Below are 17,036 nucleotides of genomic sequence, written 5' to 3' on the forward strand. Positions count from 1 at the left end.
GCAGCCTCAGACAATATGTAAACAATTAAGCTTGGCTATGTACTAACAAATCTTTATTTATGAGCATTGAAACTAGGATTTCATATACTTTTGTGTCATGAAATATTCTTTTGATTTTTGTTCAACCATTTAAAATTGTAAAAATCATTCTTAGCTTATGGGCCAGTCAAAAGCCAGCAGCAGGCTGGAGACATTGAGTAACAGTCAACCAACAGGCGATACCAGTAACTAGTCCTCTACTCTTAGTAACAGATGTCTAAGGGTTCCTGAAAAAGTCTTTCTAGTAATTTTATGCACTACTAAATTCAAACAAAAAAAATAACTTTCAAAAAGTTGCCAAATCTGTTAAATCACAAAATGTTAAATACTAAGAAAAATATCTAACGGTAAACTTTAGAGAATGTAAAATGAAAGACCTTGAGGGAACACGTAGAATACAATCATTCCTATTTCATTTGAGTGCTTTCTGTTAAGTTCTAAGAGTCTTACAATTGAATAAGCCAACGTGTTTAATATGAACAAGGTGAAAACTATCTTTATAGATATTCATTTCTCAGACCACTTTTTAATATTTAGTAAGTAGAGAGGACTTTCAAATGTATTAGAGAGGTTGAAAATCACGTGGGTTTCCAAGTAAAACCTAGAATAATCGTTAAATGGTACCATTCTCAAAACACTAATTTTTAACAAAAGAGGCTCAGGTCTTTAAATTATTTTTTCATATAAGCTTTTCTATTTGTTAGGCATGTTTCAATTTTGATTTTTTAAATTTTAATTTTGTTTTAATTAAGAGTTGAAACAGTAATTCTGGTTAAAATGTTATGATCAATTTATTAAACCTTCAAACTCTATTTGGTGTTCCACATTTAAGTAGTTATTAAACCTAAGCTACCTCCATTATTTTCCTAAAATTCAATGGGAGCTGGGCCCATGAATGTGACTTAGGATTTAGTTTCTATGGTAACATCACATTCAAATGTGGTACTTTATAGTGCCTGGAATAAAATGTTCAAAATTACTCTCAATAACAATATTTTGCATGAAAATTAGGGTAGTAATCAAAGTGCAGACTACTTTTAGACTAAATCTTTTAAAAACATAAACTTTTGAATTTAGCATCTTCAGTTTGATGCACTTGGGTGAACACTGACTACACCTGATGTTAAATTTTCCTTTGTCCATTTCTGAAAACAAGAGAAGTCCCATGTCGGACTAGGTCATCCTAAAGCTTTTTAGTTCACCCTGGCTGGTCCTTTCTAATATCCACTTTAAAAAGCTTTGAAAATGGGCAGAGATTTAAAAAAATTAGACATTAGTCAACTTGGTGTTCAAATGGGGTCTAGTTTAAGTTTTAAAACGGATTTTCTCTAAAAGAAAGTTGGTATGATCATATTTTTAGGTTGGTAAGATCAATTTGCTACCATTTCTTACAGACGCTATGATGACTGTGCTTATATCTGTAGGTTCTAGTTCCTGCAACAGTCATCAAGAACCTGAAAAGCCATCATTGGGCAGGCCCCCATTTTCTCCCAATAGTCCCTAGTATCCTTTCAAAATTGGAGTATGAAAACATGGGAAGGCATAGAAGAATCTTTACTATGAATTATTTGTTCTGCTGAATAACTGACAAAATAAATCAAACTTGTATTTTTAACTTTACTAAAGTTAATGCTTATGTATTTTCTGTAATGAAATTCTAAATAGAATATTAAAATTTATTGTACCTAAGAATGTCTCCCCAAAGAACTTTAAAAATCCACACTGTTGCCAGCCAATCCCCCATCTATTTTCCACTTACAGTGTCACATAATACATGAGAAGCCATTCTAATAAGGACAGTTTTTTGTTTTTGTTTTTTTTCCAATTTGAAAAACCACGGATCAGGAAATACTTGAAATATAATTTTTAGAATCTGAGTTGTCACATCACTTTCAGGATGTTTTATTTTTGTTAATGCCATGTGACAATAAAAGATAACCACAATTTTATATAAATGATATTTCTGTTAAAATTCTGATCTCAACTTAACTATTGTTAGTTTACAAATAAAAAGGTAGATATCATAAATTAGGGTAAGCAAAGCATGCAAATCTAAAGAATCTATATCTGAATTCCTAGATTAGCATTAAAACCAATCACCGCAACAAATACCTCAACAGTATGCCTCGTGTGGAGAAAGGAAGCCATACTGAACATTCAATGCCACAACTGTAAGGTTTTCGGAGAAGCACCTGTGGCAGTTTCAGCAGTTTCTATATGGAATGCTCCCCCTTTCTAGGATTACTTGAAAAAATCAAGTCAATTCGAATTACGTAGCTGTAAAACATTGACATGTGTAGTTTTTACAGATTCAGAATCTTCTGTGTGATTTAAAACGGGCAATGGTTCATAAAACAGGAAACTTAAATAATAAGGGATCACATATTTGCAGGCAACATTTGGATTAAAAATACATATACATACATGAGGTGCAGAAGCACATTTATTGAGCGTAAGCCATTGTCATGTGACCTCCTTGACCAAGAGCTATTGCTCTAAAACACTGCCTTCTCAATCACTTCTAGTAATTTTTAGCATGAAGCCAATTTAATTATGTCAATATTTCAACAAAATTTAACAGTATGGACTAAAAACCATTAACTCACGATTCTGGTTACTTTAAAATTTGGTATGCTGTATCTCAAATACATTAGTAACTATTCCTAGATGGAAATAAGCAAATACATGGAATCATTAAAAAAAAAAAAAGATAGAAAACATTACTAAATGTCCATTTGTACAAACAAAACATTAGCAAACATCTAAATTTTCTTTAGTAAAAGAAAAACGTGTATTTTTAACCCTTTGGTATCCAAACTCTTAAATAATTATGAAGATTTTCTTATATATATTCATTAGGTAACAATAGGAAGAAACTATTTTTTAAAGTTTCTACCTGTATAAATTTGGTGCCAAGTTCTCATTTCAAGTTCAACATTAGTGAGGATAGTTTTATGCTGCAATTGAACCCCAATTATGTTTGCATACATTAAAATATAAGTGCATCATTCAAATAGTCTTATGAAATACTTAACATGCTCCCACTATAATTTAGCAAAGGAAAAAATGTGGATCTAGAAAGCACTGGTTTTTGGGGCGGCCAGATGGCTTGAGTTGGTTAGAACGCAAGCTCTCAACAACAAGGCTGCTGGTTCAATTTCTGCATGGGATGGTGGGCTGCGCCCCCTGCAACTAAGATTGAAAATGGCGACTGGACTTGGAGCTGAGCTGCGCCCTCCACAACTAAGATTGGAGGACAGTGACTTGGAGCTGATGGGCCCTGGAGAAACACACTGCTCCCTAATATTCCCCAATAAAATACAAAAATAAAAAATCACTGGTTTTATTTGAAAGTACTATTTATAAAAACAGTAGTTACACAAATATTAAAACCTATATATTATTCAAGCATAAAAAATAATCAAAATTCTAAACTAAATTTGTCAACAACTCTGGAATATTATCAGTCCACCATCTGCTCCTGCCCAGCAGGCAGAAGTTTAACAACTATTTCATGAAGCAATTCCTCTACCTTGCTTTAACACTTTAATAAAAAGGAAAAAACGAGTCAGGAAATAGCCAGATCAGACAAGTCTGCCATCGTGACAATCAGGTAAGGGAGGCGACACTAGGAGATAAGGACTGGAAAGCAGAGGATCCCAATCAGAAACTGCTAATTCAGTTACAATTCTAATAAATTTCACAGTTGGACTATTATTCTGAAGGGCAAAAAAGTGAACAAATGCAAAGAAACTATAAATTTCAAACATGAATGAATGGCTAATAAAGTAAAACTGGGTTACATTTTGCCAAGGGCAAAAGCTGCAAACAAACGTCTTGAACTAGTATCAAAAACACAGTCATCACATGGTTTTCCCGAATGGAAATCCCACTTCCAGATAGGGCTCTATGAGTAAACAATGATGGGTTATAAACATGGCCACCAATTAGGAACCAAACTAAACCAAATCCATTTCAGTGAAAAATTCCTAAAAGTTCAGCAATATATTTTTGCAACATTAAAGTCTATTCAGATCACATTTTAGACTTTTGTTATTACAGCCAACTGCGCCTGTTTTCTAAATTAGGCAAGAAAGATAGCTTTAGAGTGAGTCACTGAACTTGTTTATATAAGGCTATAGATGCTTCTCTAGCTATTTGATGATCATATGTAGTTAAGTTCTTGAATTAAAAATAATTAAGTTAAAATACATACCATTTAAATATCTGGTTACAAGAGAATTAATGGCTTCTACAGGAATGCTCTCCTATAGAAAGCCGAGACTTTGTCATAACCTAATTAAACACAGGCACCTGTATAATGTGGTATTAAAATGGCCTAGCAAATTTGCCTGAGATACAAGTATTAATAATTCTGGTTTCACTCTAAGTCTAAATCCCTTTATTTTTACTGAGGCATAAAAAAAGCTACTTTACTATTTGGTTGATATGGAAACATTCTCTACTTTAATCTCTCAAGAAAATAAATACAAAGTAACCAAAATGAATTGGTGCCAAAATACGACAAGTAAAGATAATCCAAGGCTCAAAATCTGCACTTTACAATGTTAGTAGTAAAAATATCTTAATTATCAGCAGATAGCAAATTTTCAAAAGCCTCTTTCTGAAATCACATTAAAACAATCTTATATTATTACCAAAAGAAAAATGAGGCAACAACTTTTCTGTTAGTAAATACCTTTCTTCCAATCAAATACCCTAAGTGTGAAGCAAGCAGCATTCGAATGTTGGTTGCAATAAAAAACTGAACTTCCATACAAGAAAATTAAGGATGATGACAATTTAAAGTAACAAAAACTCCACACCTGACACACTTGAGAAAAAATGAGAATGAGAAGCATCTGTAGAAGTTTAGTTCATTTAAAGTATACAAACATTTATTCTGGTCAGAGAACTGACAATTAATCTCGTGTATTTTTATTTTTAGATGTAAATAATGGCAAATAATAAAATGACCATCATGTAAGTAGAAATAAAACCTCACATGAAAAAGAAAACTTGGCACCAAAATTCAAGACATAAAGTAAGAGGAAAAAAAAAAAAAACTCCATCAATATACTCACGTGTGGTGCTAGAAAATGTAATACGATGCCCAGCAGCTGACATGCGTTATCTTACAGATGCAGCCTACATTGACAAGTTAGTTATATAACAAACCATTCTACCCACAGATGTGTGGGACACGTGCCCTCACCATTATCTACCCAACGACCAAAAAGCAGCAACTTAAGACTTTGGCCACTTTATGCAGCAGATAAATAAAAGTCAAAATAGGAATTAATAACAAAATTATTAAATACCACCAAGTGTGATAAAATACTGATATGAGACAGTTTTTAATCTATTCATGGGAAAAGGAAAAATTTATATTATCTCCTAAGTATTAGAGCATGTAATATGTAGAATTACTAATTTGGCCCATTCTGAACTGGAAAAAAATAAGTAACTTTAAGTAAATTATGTGCCCCCGATACTCGTAAAAAAAAAAAGAAAAGTATTTGTTTGCTAGGACTACACTTTCCCATATGAACAGCATTATAGGAAACAAGTAAAATAGATCTAAGTATCATAATTTGGGGGACTCAAACTGTTGGGTACACTGAAACTGTTAAACACAGATATCAAAAAGCAATTTACAATTTAGCTTACTGGCAAAACTGACATTTTATCTTGATGTTAAAACTAAATAAATAACACAATATACAATTGCAATAAATAATGAATACTTGTGCTCCATCTCCAGGCCAAAGACTTATAATTTTAAGTCGCTTTTGGCTAGGTGGCTCAGGCTAAATACTTCTACAAAATATCTCAAAGTTCAGTCAAGGGAAATCACCATAATGCAGGGTCTCGAGGGAGTGGCTCTTATACTGAGAAGGAAAAACAGACTGGCCCTCGAGGCCATGCTCAGTCACACTTGGTGGAAAAGAGACACTGGAGGGTCCTGTAACCAAGGACAGAATTGTAAATAAAATGATCTCATATTTTAAAAAGACACCTATTAAAAGGACATAGCAATAGATATTTACTAGCTTAAAGGATTAAGCTATCCATTAAAATGAATAAAACTCACATCTTAGTAATAAAATGTTCAGGACCAATTAACAGTATTGTTTAAATATTATTGAAAAAAGAGTCATTAAAAAGATCAACTTCTAATTATTATTTCAATAAATGGCAATTAGGTGATTTAATCAATTATTTTATATGACTCTGTATTTTATAATCAAAGCTTCTGTTATTAAAGATTTGAGTTTTTAACCTAAATACAGTTAAGAAAACTGCATATACATATATATGTATATATAACTTTGCTTTAAAGCAATCCATTGAGAATCATCTCAATGCTTTTAACATTGTATAATACATATTCAATTGTTTTTACATTACCTTAAGTCATAACTACAAACGAAGTCACATGGTTCCCTGCAATGTAATAATCAGGTCAGGTCATATTTATAATACTAAATTGCTACATAAGTAAATGATCCAAGCCGGAACTAATGACTAATCTTAACAATAATACTTAATAAAACAGAAGCTAAGATACTAAGAGCCTAATGACAGCCCCTGGTATTAGATAGACCTTGCATTAACATATATGGTTTTGCTGTCCAGGATCTATTTTCAGTATTTATTATATACAGAGTCAAAACAATGAAGTGGAAACCAAAGGGTTAAACTAAATTAGTTCTGTGGGTTTTATTTCTCCCAAAGTCTAAAATTTCACATTTCCAATTAAAGTGATTTGTAATTAATGTTTATGAAATACTCAAGACACTCAAGGTAAAACAAAAAAGTTGATATTATCATAGTTATTTTGGTTATTCCAGCTCTATAGCTTACACTCAACATTTAAGGGTGAAAACCGCATCCATTTTGTTAATGCTGTGAACTGCAGAAGAAAAATTTTTATAATATAAATCTTTAAGAGAAAGTTAATACAAATGAAATTAATACCTAAAATAAATGTACAATGGCATGGCTAACTAATGATTTGTATACAAAATAACATGTTTTAATTAATACACTTAAATATCAATACTGTTCTACCAAACTATAAATAAGCTAGTTGATGTAAACTGGACTGAAACAAGGATATGCTAAAATAATGCTATCAGTATCAAAAGCTCAGAAAGAGTTTTAAAGTATTTAATGTATATATTTACATTTCACAAGGAGTTATAAATCATTAACTCATAATAGGCTTTAAAACATAATATTCTCACATCTGCTAAAAGATGAGGAGATAAAAATTTAGAAAAGCTAACTGCAAATTTTTTTTTTGAGCCAGAGAGGCCTGAAAAAATATTCTAATCCAATCAAAGGCCCTTGTTTCCAAATTGCAACTTGGCAAAGAAAAGTTTGAAGACTTGCCCATGGTGATGCAACTAGTTAGTGGCAAAGTCAATGATGCCAGGTTCCAAATTTAATTCGTTAACTGTTCTTTCCATCCTACTATCCTCTCTCTCATGGCAAGAATTCTAATAGTGCTGTGAAATTAAAGCCCTTTCTCCTAGTGGTCAATTTAACCCACACAACAGTTTTGCTCACTAACACTAGCTGATCTAAAAAGCAAAATCATATTACTAATATTAAAAACAAAGTTCTAAATGCTGTCTCTACACCCTGACTACATCTCGGCTGGGAAAAATAAAGGAAGACACTTACTGGATGTGAGCCCCGTTAGCCACCAGGGCACTGATGCAGTCCAGGCTCCCAGAGCGAGCGGCCTTGTGAACGGGCGTCTCGCCCTCACAGTCCTGAAGCAACAGAAAGCAGCACGCAAATATTCAGATCCAACAAGACCTCCACATTTTAAAGTAAATCATTAGTACAGACCATGCACCACCGCATTCATCTTTGAAGTAAAACAGTAGGGTGAGCCAAATTTGAAGCAGAACATGAAGAAATGTAGGTGTGAAGAGAAAACAAAAAGCAGCCCAGGGAAGGGGCACATTCGCCTGAATTCTTAGGTCAAGAACAAAAAGGTCATGGGGCATCTCCGGCAATGACAGCATGTGCATCCCAGGTGGCTAAGAGGCAGAAGCAGTCAGCAGATTCAGGGAAAGGACTTTGAAGACTAATGCACTCATCCAAAAAAAGATGAATTAATTTACCTGTCTGTGTGAATGGAAAAAAATCTGAAATACAGTGTCATTCACAAGCTCTCAGGTAAGTAAGAGGTAAAGAAAGAAAAAGCAATCAAGAGAAGGAAGTCATTTCTGCTAGAAAATTGATTTAGGACCTTTTGCTGGGATATTCCTGAGTGGCTAAGCAGCAACAGTTCCTGAATTAATCACTCTTCAACGTCACTGGAAGCTGAACTTGGCAGAAGAAAACTACCACATAATTACAGGATAAAGATATAAAGCAGGAGCGGGGCAACTGCTCAAAGTGTGTGGTACTTAGGAAAACAGTTCATAAATTCCAGCAATATTTGAGGTCCTTCACCAATGTGTATGAACTCACAGGGGGGGAAACTGAGGTGAGAGCTAAAACAAAAGTAGTAGTAGATTACTTTATAGAAAAGTATGAAAGACTTGACTGCTTGGTGAAAGTAAAAGTGTGTACATTTATTTAAAAATATGCTCAGAAGTGATGTAAAGTTCTAAACAGAATAATCCAATTTTTAAAGACAGACACAGAAAACCATGTGGCTATACAGGGAACTATCTAGAGAATTCAGATTTTTAAAAAACAAAAACCTCCCCCCAAATGGGGGGGAGACAGAGGAGGTACATAATAAAGACAAATAAAAATTACGTATGACTATTGCCAGGAAAAACTGAGATTTAGATAAGGTTTCTCAAAAAAAAAAAAAAACCCCCAAAAACAAAACCCTCAAGAAGAAAAGAGGTTTTCTAAAGTGATCTTTGGAAAGAAGGGTTTTCGCTACTGTTTCAAAAAGATGGTGGGACCGTAACAGGTGACAGAGGAAAAGCAGAACTACGCGGCTTTGTGTTACACAAGAACATCTTCAGGCTGGGAAGGGACGAATAAACACTATTAAAAGGAAACTGAAGCCAAGAGAGTAAGAGGAAAGAGCCATTTTACGGTTACTCACATCTCGAGCTCAAACCAGTCACATTTTAACAATACCACATAGTTTGTAGTATAATTCTAGAAATATTGTTGGCAAACTGAATAATAAAGTGGGAGAGGTTACCAGAAATTTGAAGACAGACAAGTCACCCTGAATTTTAAGAAAAATCTTATTTCTAATGTAGTTACAAGAAACTATAAAGACAACGTCAAGTGCCAGGAAAATTCTGGAAGGGATATTAAAGAGATGACTTGCAAACACAAAAAGTAATGCCCATGGGTAGTCACTATAACAAAAATTAATCACTTGAAAACTAACTTCACTTCCTCTTTGTGTAAATTTAGACACTGAGCTTCTAAGTTTCCAAAACCCCTTATGCCAACATTAGAGATGGCAGAGAAAGTGTCTATTAAGCTTGAGGAAAACAAACTTAGAACAATTATTAGGTTGGTGCAAAAGTAACTGCGGTTTAAAAGGTTAAAAAAAATTGCAAAAACCACAATTACTTTTGCATCAACCTAACAGTCACTAAAATGCCAAAGACTAAAACTAGAAGGTGGGTTAAAACTAACAAAATGTTATTAAGAAATGTTATGCTAGGTTCAAAAAAATTACATTCACACAAAAAAGCACAAGAGAAACCTAGATCTGGTTTCCTAACAGTGCATCTGGGAAATGAGAAAAACTGTCTACCTCAAGATGAGTCCACAGCATGTTGAAAAGCCAACAGAAGGGCTACTGGGCCTCAGGGGTCACTGGGTGCCTGTCACAGCAGCCCACTCATTACCTCACAGCAAGATGACGAGATTCAGACCGAAGCTCATGAGACCACAGCCGACCGCGATCCTTCCAGGAGCAATGCCAGGATGCTTAAGAAACCCAGGCCACACCCTCTTACATGAGAGGACTTGGGGTATTGAGCCAGGTGGTCAGTTAAAACACAGGGAGGGCTGCGGAGAGAGGGACCTGGCAAGCCTTGCCCTGGGAGCAGAGTTCAGGAGAGATTTCCACACAGTGCTACCTACCTAGAGCAGCTCAGAGGAAGGGAGGGGCAAACCTTTTATCTGTGGAAAATACTGAGCTGCTGAAACTGTTGTAAGAAAAAGGGGCTGCTAGATTTTAAAAGGTCTGAAAAGAAGCATTAGACTATTTCTTTAGCTGTCAATTAGATGCTATGCAACCATTTAGTGAAAACTAACATACAAAATATTCTGTACTTAAATTCCATATTAATACTAAATACTAATTACTGCCATTCATGCATGACCTAAACTTTATTGATAAGGAGATTGAGAGCTATAGACCAAATAAATGACTCGCCCAAGGCCAGAGAGCCGAGAAAGCAGTGTGGAATCAAGCCCCAGTGCCTTCTACTGGGAGCTAGGAGGAGAAGAGGAAAATGCAGGACTAGGAATGACACAAATGGAGAGACAGGCAATACCTATGCAATAATGGCACACAGTTGCCAATTCATGACTCCTGAAGAGGTGGATAAAAGTAACAAAGCTATAGAAGTCTGTATCCATAAAGGCATCCATACGTGGGGAAGAGAAAGGAGTAGCACAAGCTTAAATATTGTGTCAATTCCTGAGTTCCAGTTTAGTAACAGAAACAGATCCAAAATCCAGGGCTCTCCCTTTACCACCTCTCTACTAAGTCTATTATGGAGAAAAATTACCCTTCTATTGCTTGCTCCACTTTCCCACTTAAATCACTGCTAACAGGGGCCAGCCTAGTGGCTCAGGTGGTTGGAGCTCCGTGCTCCTAACTCCAAAGGCTGCTGGTTTGATTCCCATATGGGCCAGTGGGCTCTCAACCACAAGGTTGCCAGTTCCATTCCTTGAGTCCCACAAGGGATGGTGGGCTCTGCCCCCTGCAACTAAGATTGAACACGGCACCTGGAGCTGAGCTGCCGCTGAGCTCCCAGAAGGCTCAGTTGGTTGGAGCGCATCCTCTCAACCACAAGGTTGCCGGTTCGACTCCCACAAGAGATGGTGGGCAGCGCCCCCTGCAACTAGCAACGACAACTGGACCTGGAGCTGAGCTGCGCCCTCCACAACTAATATGGAATAACTAAGACTGAATGAACAACAACTTGACTTGGAAAAAGTCCTGGAAGTACACACTGTTCCCCAATAAAATCTTAAAAAAAAAAAAAAAAAATCCCTGCTAAAACATCTTTCCACGATTACTTGCTTAGTAGGTGGAGTAGCTGACTTTAGGAGAGGGGCTCGCAACTACTTTATACCTGTTCTCATCAAGGGTTAAATCTTAGGGCAAAAAGCAGAAAGGAGGAATGTTCCTACTATGTTCCTTGGCACATAGTAGGCCCTTCATTATTAGTAGAAAAAGCATATAAAAATAGGAAAAAGGGAAAAGAGAAAAGTAGACAGACATAAAGAGTAGCTACAAAGCTTGTGGCAACAAGTCCCTTAGCCAACTCTATCCTCGGGCAGGGTGCTAAGTCTGGGGACGCTCCAGTCAGACTATTCGTGGGGTGTCTTACAACCAAACGCCTGTCCATGCAAGCAAGTTCCCACTAAGCTAAGCACTCTTTGTGTGTGTGTGCGTGTGTGTGTGTCCACTTAAGTGAAAAGAGTACTGAAAACCCATGAAAAAACCGGCCCTCTCATGTTCATGTTTGTATGCTTAAATACAAAATCTTTGCATCTGGTGTCCAGGAGCCACTCGCTACATGACACTTGGCTACTTACCTGCATCTAGTCATCACCCCCAACTTGTATCTGAAGCAATATTAATTCATATTGGTCAATCTGCTAAGGCTAACTTAACCACAGATGATTTAAAAGCCATTCTTTTGCTGGCATGGGTGTTTTCACAGTTATGGGTGGAAATGAAGCTAAGGCAGCTGTGAGCAGGGGAGCCAGGAAACCCAGGCTGGAGGCCAGGTTTCAGTTACCAGCTGTCTGTAACCTTGGGCAAATCACCTTGGCTAACTGTGGATCACCTTAAGTCACTACTAGGTGAGAGTACTCTGTAAACAGGAAGCATTGCTATGTAAAGGCCCTATTGTCCACAAGTTAATTCAATAAATATAAATTACAGTTAGCCCACAGGTAAAAATATCAAACTTTAAGGCCTCAATTTAAAACTCAACACCATGTAATTATAACTGGAAAAGGAAAACCAAACAACCCAAGTCAATCACTGGCACACGCTTACCGGTTTGTTAATGCTGGCTCCTGCTTGAATCAACCAGATGAGGCACTGAGGATGTCCCCCGAAAGCGGCAATGTGGGCTGGGGTCTGCGCATAACGCGTAGTGCAGACATCAAGTGTGGCTCCAGCTCTGACCAACTGTATTAAGCACTCCAACTTCGAAAACAGCAGGAGGGGGGATGAAACATGCATAAATATTGGTATACTACTAAATATTACACAAATAATCTAAATTCTATAATGGAGGTAAGTGGTATTCTTTGTTACTAATTTTCTGTTTAAAGGAACAAAGTAAGTCATTCCTTCCCAACACCATACAAATTTTAAAAGGCATCTGAAAAAAAATTTTTCTTTATAAAAAAGTTGGCACACAGAAATATATAGTCAAAAAGATCGACATTACAGAAATTTAAATATTTTGTTTTTCCTACCGTTGAAAAAGAAAATAAAGACTAGATTGTATTCAGACTTCTGTCAAAACTAGGTTTTGCCACTTTCACAAACTATTCTAAAGAATAAAAATGTTAAAGTGGTTGGTAGGTTAAAAAAAGTTTGTGCAGTTACAGTAAACTGTTCACAGTCAAAGACTATTTCCTGTAGTCTGCACAACTGTACAGCTTTATACAACGCATTTGATGAATACCCAATTGAGGCCCACCCTCCAGATTATTTTCTTAGGGAAAAGAAAATAAGTTGAGTAAGTGAGAGGGCAGGACTTAGATTTTTTAAATCGTACAGGAATGCAAAAAGAAAAAAGGCCTAGAGCATAGCTGAGCTCTGCACGTAGCAGGTGTCTAAAAGGAAGACAGGAGAGTCAAGACATGACTTTATAGCCAGGTACTGATATCATACTAGCCTCTGGGTAAAAGAATTCATTACACTGAACAAACATTTAGCAAGTGCCTACCATATGTCAAGCACTGTTCAAGAAGGCCTGCTGTTCTCAAAGACTTACAAGGTTCAACCGGGTGTGTCCTCAGATCCTGGATCCCAAACTGCGTTTCCCCTCGCAAAGCGCAATGCAGTTAGTGAAAGAGCTCTAACTGCCAACAATCTTTCTCTTCCAGAGGACATACCTCAAATGACGAACAAATAGCTATACACCCATCTCAATCAGAGGTCTCTTATCCTCTTTCAGCAACTTAAACTTGTCCTTGCAAAGACCAGATCACTGCAATCAACACTTTTGTGAGACAAACGCTCACAGTTGGGAGTACACTGATTTAAAACCTGATCTCTGTCTTCAAGGAACTGGAATCTGGGAGTGACGGCTGATTAAGAGACAACTTTGATATATTTTTATATATAACCTGTATTAATGTACTGAGTGAAAAATCAAAGTGCCAATATTAGTGTTAAGATGAACAAGTGTCAAATCCAACAAAAATGAAACAAGGATGAAAACCAACTGGCATGCCAAAAGCCGTCAATCTTAAAATCAAATTGAGAGACCCCTGGACTTAAATCGGTTAACTATTGGTTATGTATATAAAGGAAGGGAAGCTGTTTGCAAGGGGCAGGGGGCTGCGTTGGGAATCTGTAGCCCTGAAACCTGGCCTAATTTCTGCACTAACGGCTTTTTCTCACAGACTGAATGATGCTTTCTATGGCCCTTTCCATACCTAAGACTATGCAAGCATAATTATTAATGACAGCTGAAAATACTGAAGTAAATACCTCTAGTTACAACATTTGGCCTCTGACGTTCATCTACTACTCATGCTCTATAAAAGCAGAGATTTTCAAAAAGTTGGTGTTATTTTTAATCATCATAAAATACACATGAAATTTACCATATTAAGCATTGTAAAGCAGTTATGACCATTATTAATTCCTAGAGCTAACTGAAGGCACCCTTGGGTTGGTAAATATGTATTTTAAATGACCACTTGTAATGAGGTTTAAGCAGTCTACAGAATGTACTCAACTGTCATACAATAAATACTCAACCAGAGCAGGGAGGATTTGAGTCAACACTGAAGCCTTTTCAAAAAAGCTGTCCTTACCTGTTACAAGGGTGTCTTTCCCCAAAATACATAGGGACGAAAATGTTGAGAATCAATGCTTTGAGAGTTACCTACAGTTTAAACAACAACAACAAAACAGAACAAGATGCCTCAGGAGGGAAATAATGCCTCAGATTACTGATTGCCTTGGGAAATCTACATTCAAGGCTAAAGGGAGAAGGTCAGGAAAGAGGGTTCTAACTTTTGTTTGTTAAGAGACTGACTTTCCATGGAGACTCATTTTCAACGTCTATAGTAGCACAACTTTAGACACTGCTGCCATGGGATCTCACAGCCCATGGGTAATTAACTTACTTGCCACACCTCCACTGTCATAACTCCCTTTCATTTCTTTCAGTAAAATAAACCTCTGATTTAATTTTATGAGGGGAATCAGAAACTTTCCTAAAAGATACAACCATACTGTGAATGCAGCACCAATAAAAGCAAAATAAAGCAATTTCATCAGCTGGTAATAAGAATATTAGTATGTTCAGGTCTTCTTGAAACGATATTTCTTTTACGTTACCCTGCATATATTTCTGCAAAAGCATTTCTCTATTTCAACCTAATCTCACCATTTCAGAAGGAAAACATGTTTAAATGTCCCTAAGTTTTGGTATATACATCTTAATCATTAGTCATTTCTGAAATGCGCCATGAATCTCACTTTATGATTACTTCCCTGATAAAATAACTCCCATTTACTGCACAAATGAGGAAAATGTTATCTAACCTTTTAAAATTTTAAAGCAGTACTCTGTTCTTTTTAAAATGATACGGAGAAAGGTAATCCAGACGATATCTAACCTTTTAAAATTTTAAAGCAGTACTCTGCTCTTTTAAAAATGATACGGAGAAAGGTAATCCAGACGATAATTCTACCTAACACCTTTACAGTGATTTAGATGCAAGACAGTACAACCCTTACTGATTTTACTATATCTGAGCAAGCTAAGAGTCTGAAAAGCATACAGACAACATTCTACACAAAACCGCCTAAAAGCAGTTTTTTAAAAGTGTGACTACTATTCATCTTACACAACGGTCTAATGACTTCACAGTTCAATCAGATTATTCCCACCATCGAAATCATCTGAAATACCTAACAGTGTAGCTGGCCCCGGAAAATTCGTGTAGACGCTCGGTCAAATGGGACCAGGGCGCAGACAGGGGCCGCGGAGGAGCGGAGAGGGTAGGAGCCGGCGCCTCGGGAGAGGCAAGAAGGCAGGGGTTCCCACGGCCGCAGACGCGCAGAACCCCTCGGGATCCCGCAACCCTCGGCATTTAGGGAGGTTGACCCCACCCACCCCATCATCCGCATTTCGCGTGGTTTCGCTCGGTGCCTGTAATCCTCCAACGGGTGTCTGCTGTCAGAGAGGGAGCGATCGAAGTCCTCCTAGGGCCACCAGTCACACAGTCCCCGCAATTGCACAGGGCCCCCGCGAGCCCGTCGCCTTGCGGCTTTCCCGAGCCACCGGGACTCGGGCAGCGCGCGCGCCCTGAAGGCCTCATCTCCTCCCCATCACCCAAGTCGGCCGGCCGCTGGAGGCCCGGGCCCTCAGCATAGGCGACCAAGGGTGGGCGCGAACCTCCCGCCCAACCGTAGACGCTAATCCTCACTCGGCCAGGGGCGGAGTCTCGGGGAAACCGGTGCCTCTGGGAGGCCACCCATTTGAAACTCAGGCCGCCGCACATGCGCCCCAAGCCCCTCGGGGCGCCGCTGGGCCCGCTTCCGCCCCGCGCTCGTGGCACCCCCCCCCCCCGGGTTCCTCTCGCGGCCCCGACCGCCTGTGCCGCGGTACGTGCGCGCCGAAACCTTCGGGGCACAATCGCTGCCAACCCCAATTCCGCCCCGCGCCCCCTGCGCCTCAGCCCCCATTTTCCCCGACCCCCCAGAGAAAAGCGGCGGAAAATGGCGCCTTAAAGTGCCCGAGCCCACCTTGCCGAAGTGCGCGGCCCAGTGCACCGGTGTCCAGCCATAGAAGGAGTCCTCCGCGGCAAGGTGGGCGCGCGGCGTCTGCTGCAGCAGCGAGCAGAGCGCGGCCAGGTCCCCGTCGCGGCAGGCGCGGTGCAGCGGGAAGCGGAGCGACAGCAGCTCCTCGCTGGAGAAGCCGGCTTCCACGCCCGGGCCCACTCCCGCCGCCGACATGGCCCGTCACCTAAGAGCGCGAACTGGCGAGCAGAGAGAACGCGCGGCTGAGGACACGAGAGGCCGCGATCGCCAGAGCACAAAGGAGCTAGAGCAGCGCCGCTACCGCCGCCGCCGCCGCGTCCCGCCGGCTGCCGAGCGGTGCGCGCACAGGAGGCGGTACTGCGGGGCGGGGCCTGCTGCGGCCGGGCCTAAAGACCAGGCGGGGGCGGGGCGGGGCCTATGGCAGCCTGGCCTGAGGCTGGCGCCGGGAGACCTCGGGTCTGGAGGGAGGCCTGGAGCGGTGAGGGCGGGGCCTGGCGGGGCCGGAGTTGCGGCAGTCTCCTGGAGCGGCGGGGGCTGAGGGCGTGCGGGGGGCGGGGGATGAAGCCGAGAGCTGGAGGCAGTGCTGAGGCGGCCGGGGTGGGGCCTGCAGCTGGGGATGGGGCCCGGGAGTAGGGTGCAGGGCCTGGTGAGGCCGGGTATGGGGCAGACGCCTGGGGCGGCTGGGCTGAAAAGGCGGGACCTGGAGCCGGGGGTCCTTGCGAGGCGCTTGCCTGGGCCGGCGGAACCAGTGGGCTCTCGGCTGCGATCCTGCCCAGACCCGTCGTGT

General features: G+C 39.5%; 1 protein-coding gene across 2 annotated transcripts in view; it reads right to left on the bottom strand.

Moving 5' to 3' along the window:
• The window catches only part of ANKRD10 (ankyrin repeat domain 10), a 32,897-nt gene extending 16,205 nt beyond the window's left edge, over window positions 1-16,692 (bottom strand). Inside the window, exons 1-4 of one of the 2 annotated variants that reach the window (XM_074329522.1) lie at window positions 16,235-16,692; window positions 12,290-12,442; window positions 7,732-7,823; window positions 6,451-6,486 (exon numbers count right to left, since the gene is read on the bottom strand). In XM_074329522.1, coding sequence (XP_074185623.1) covers window positions 6,451-6,486; window positions 7,732-7,823; window positions 12,290-12,442; window positions 16,235-16,444 — 491 coding nt within the window. In that variant the 5' untranslated portion in view covers window positions 16,445-16,692. The remainder of the gene's footprint in view (window positions 1-6,450; window positions 6,487-7,731; window positions 7,824-12,289; window positions 12,443-16,234) is intronic. The other variant, XM_074329523.1, reaches the window with a different exon arrangement.
• Window positions 16,693-17,036: the final 344 nt, after the last annotated feature.

This window comes from Rhinolophus sinicus, linkage group LG04, assembly GCF_036562045.2.
Source record: "Rhinolophus sinicus isolate RSC01 linkage group LG04, ASM3656204v1, whole genome shotgun sequence".
In the NCBI taxonomy this organism is placed as follows: Eukaryota; Metazoa; Chordata; class Mammalia; order Chiroptera; family Rhinolophidae; genus Rhinolophus; species Rhinolophus sinicus.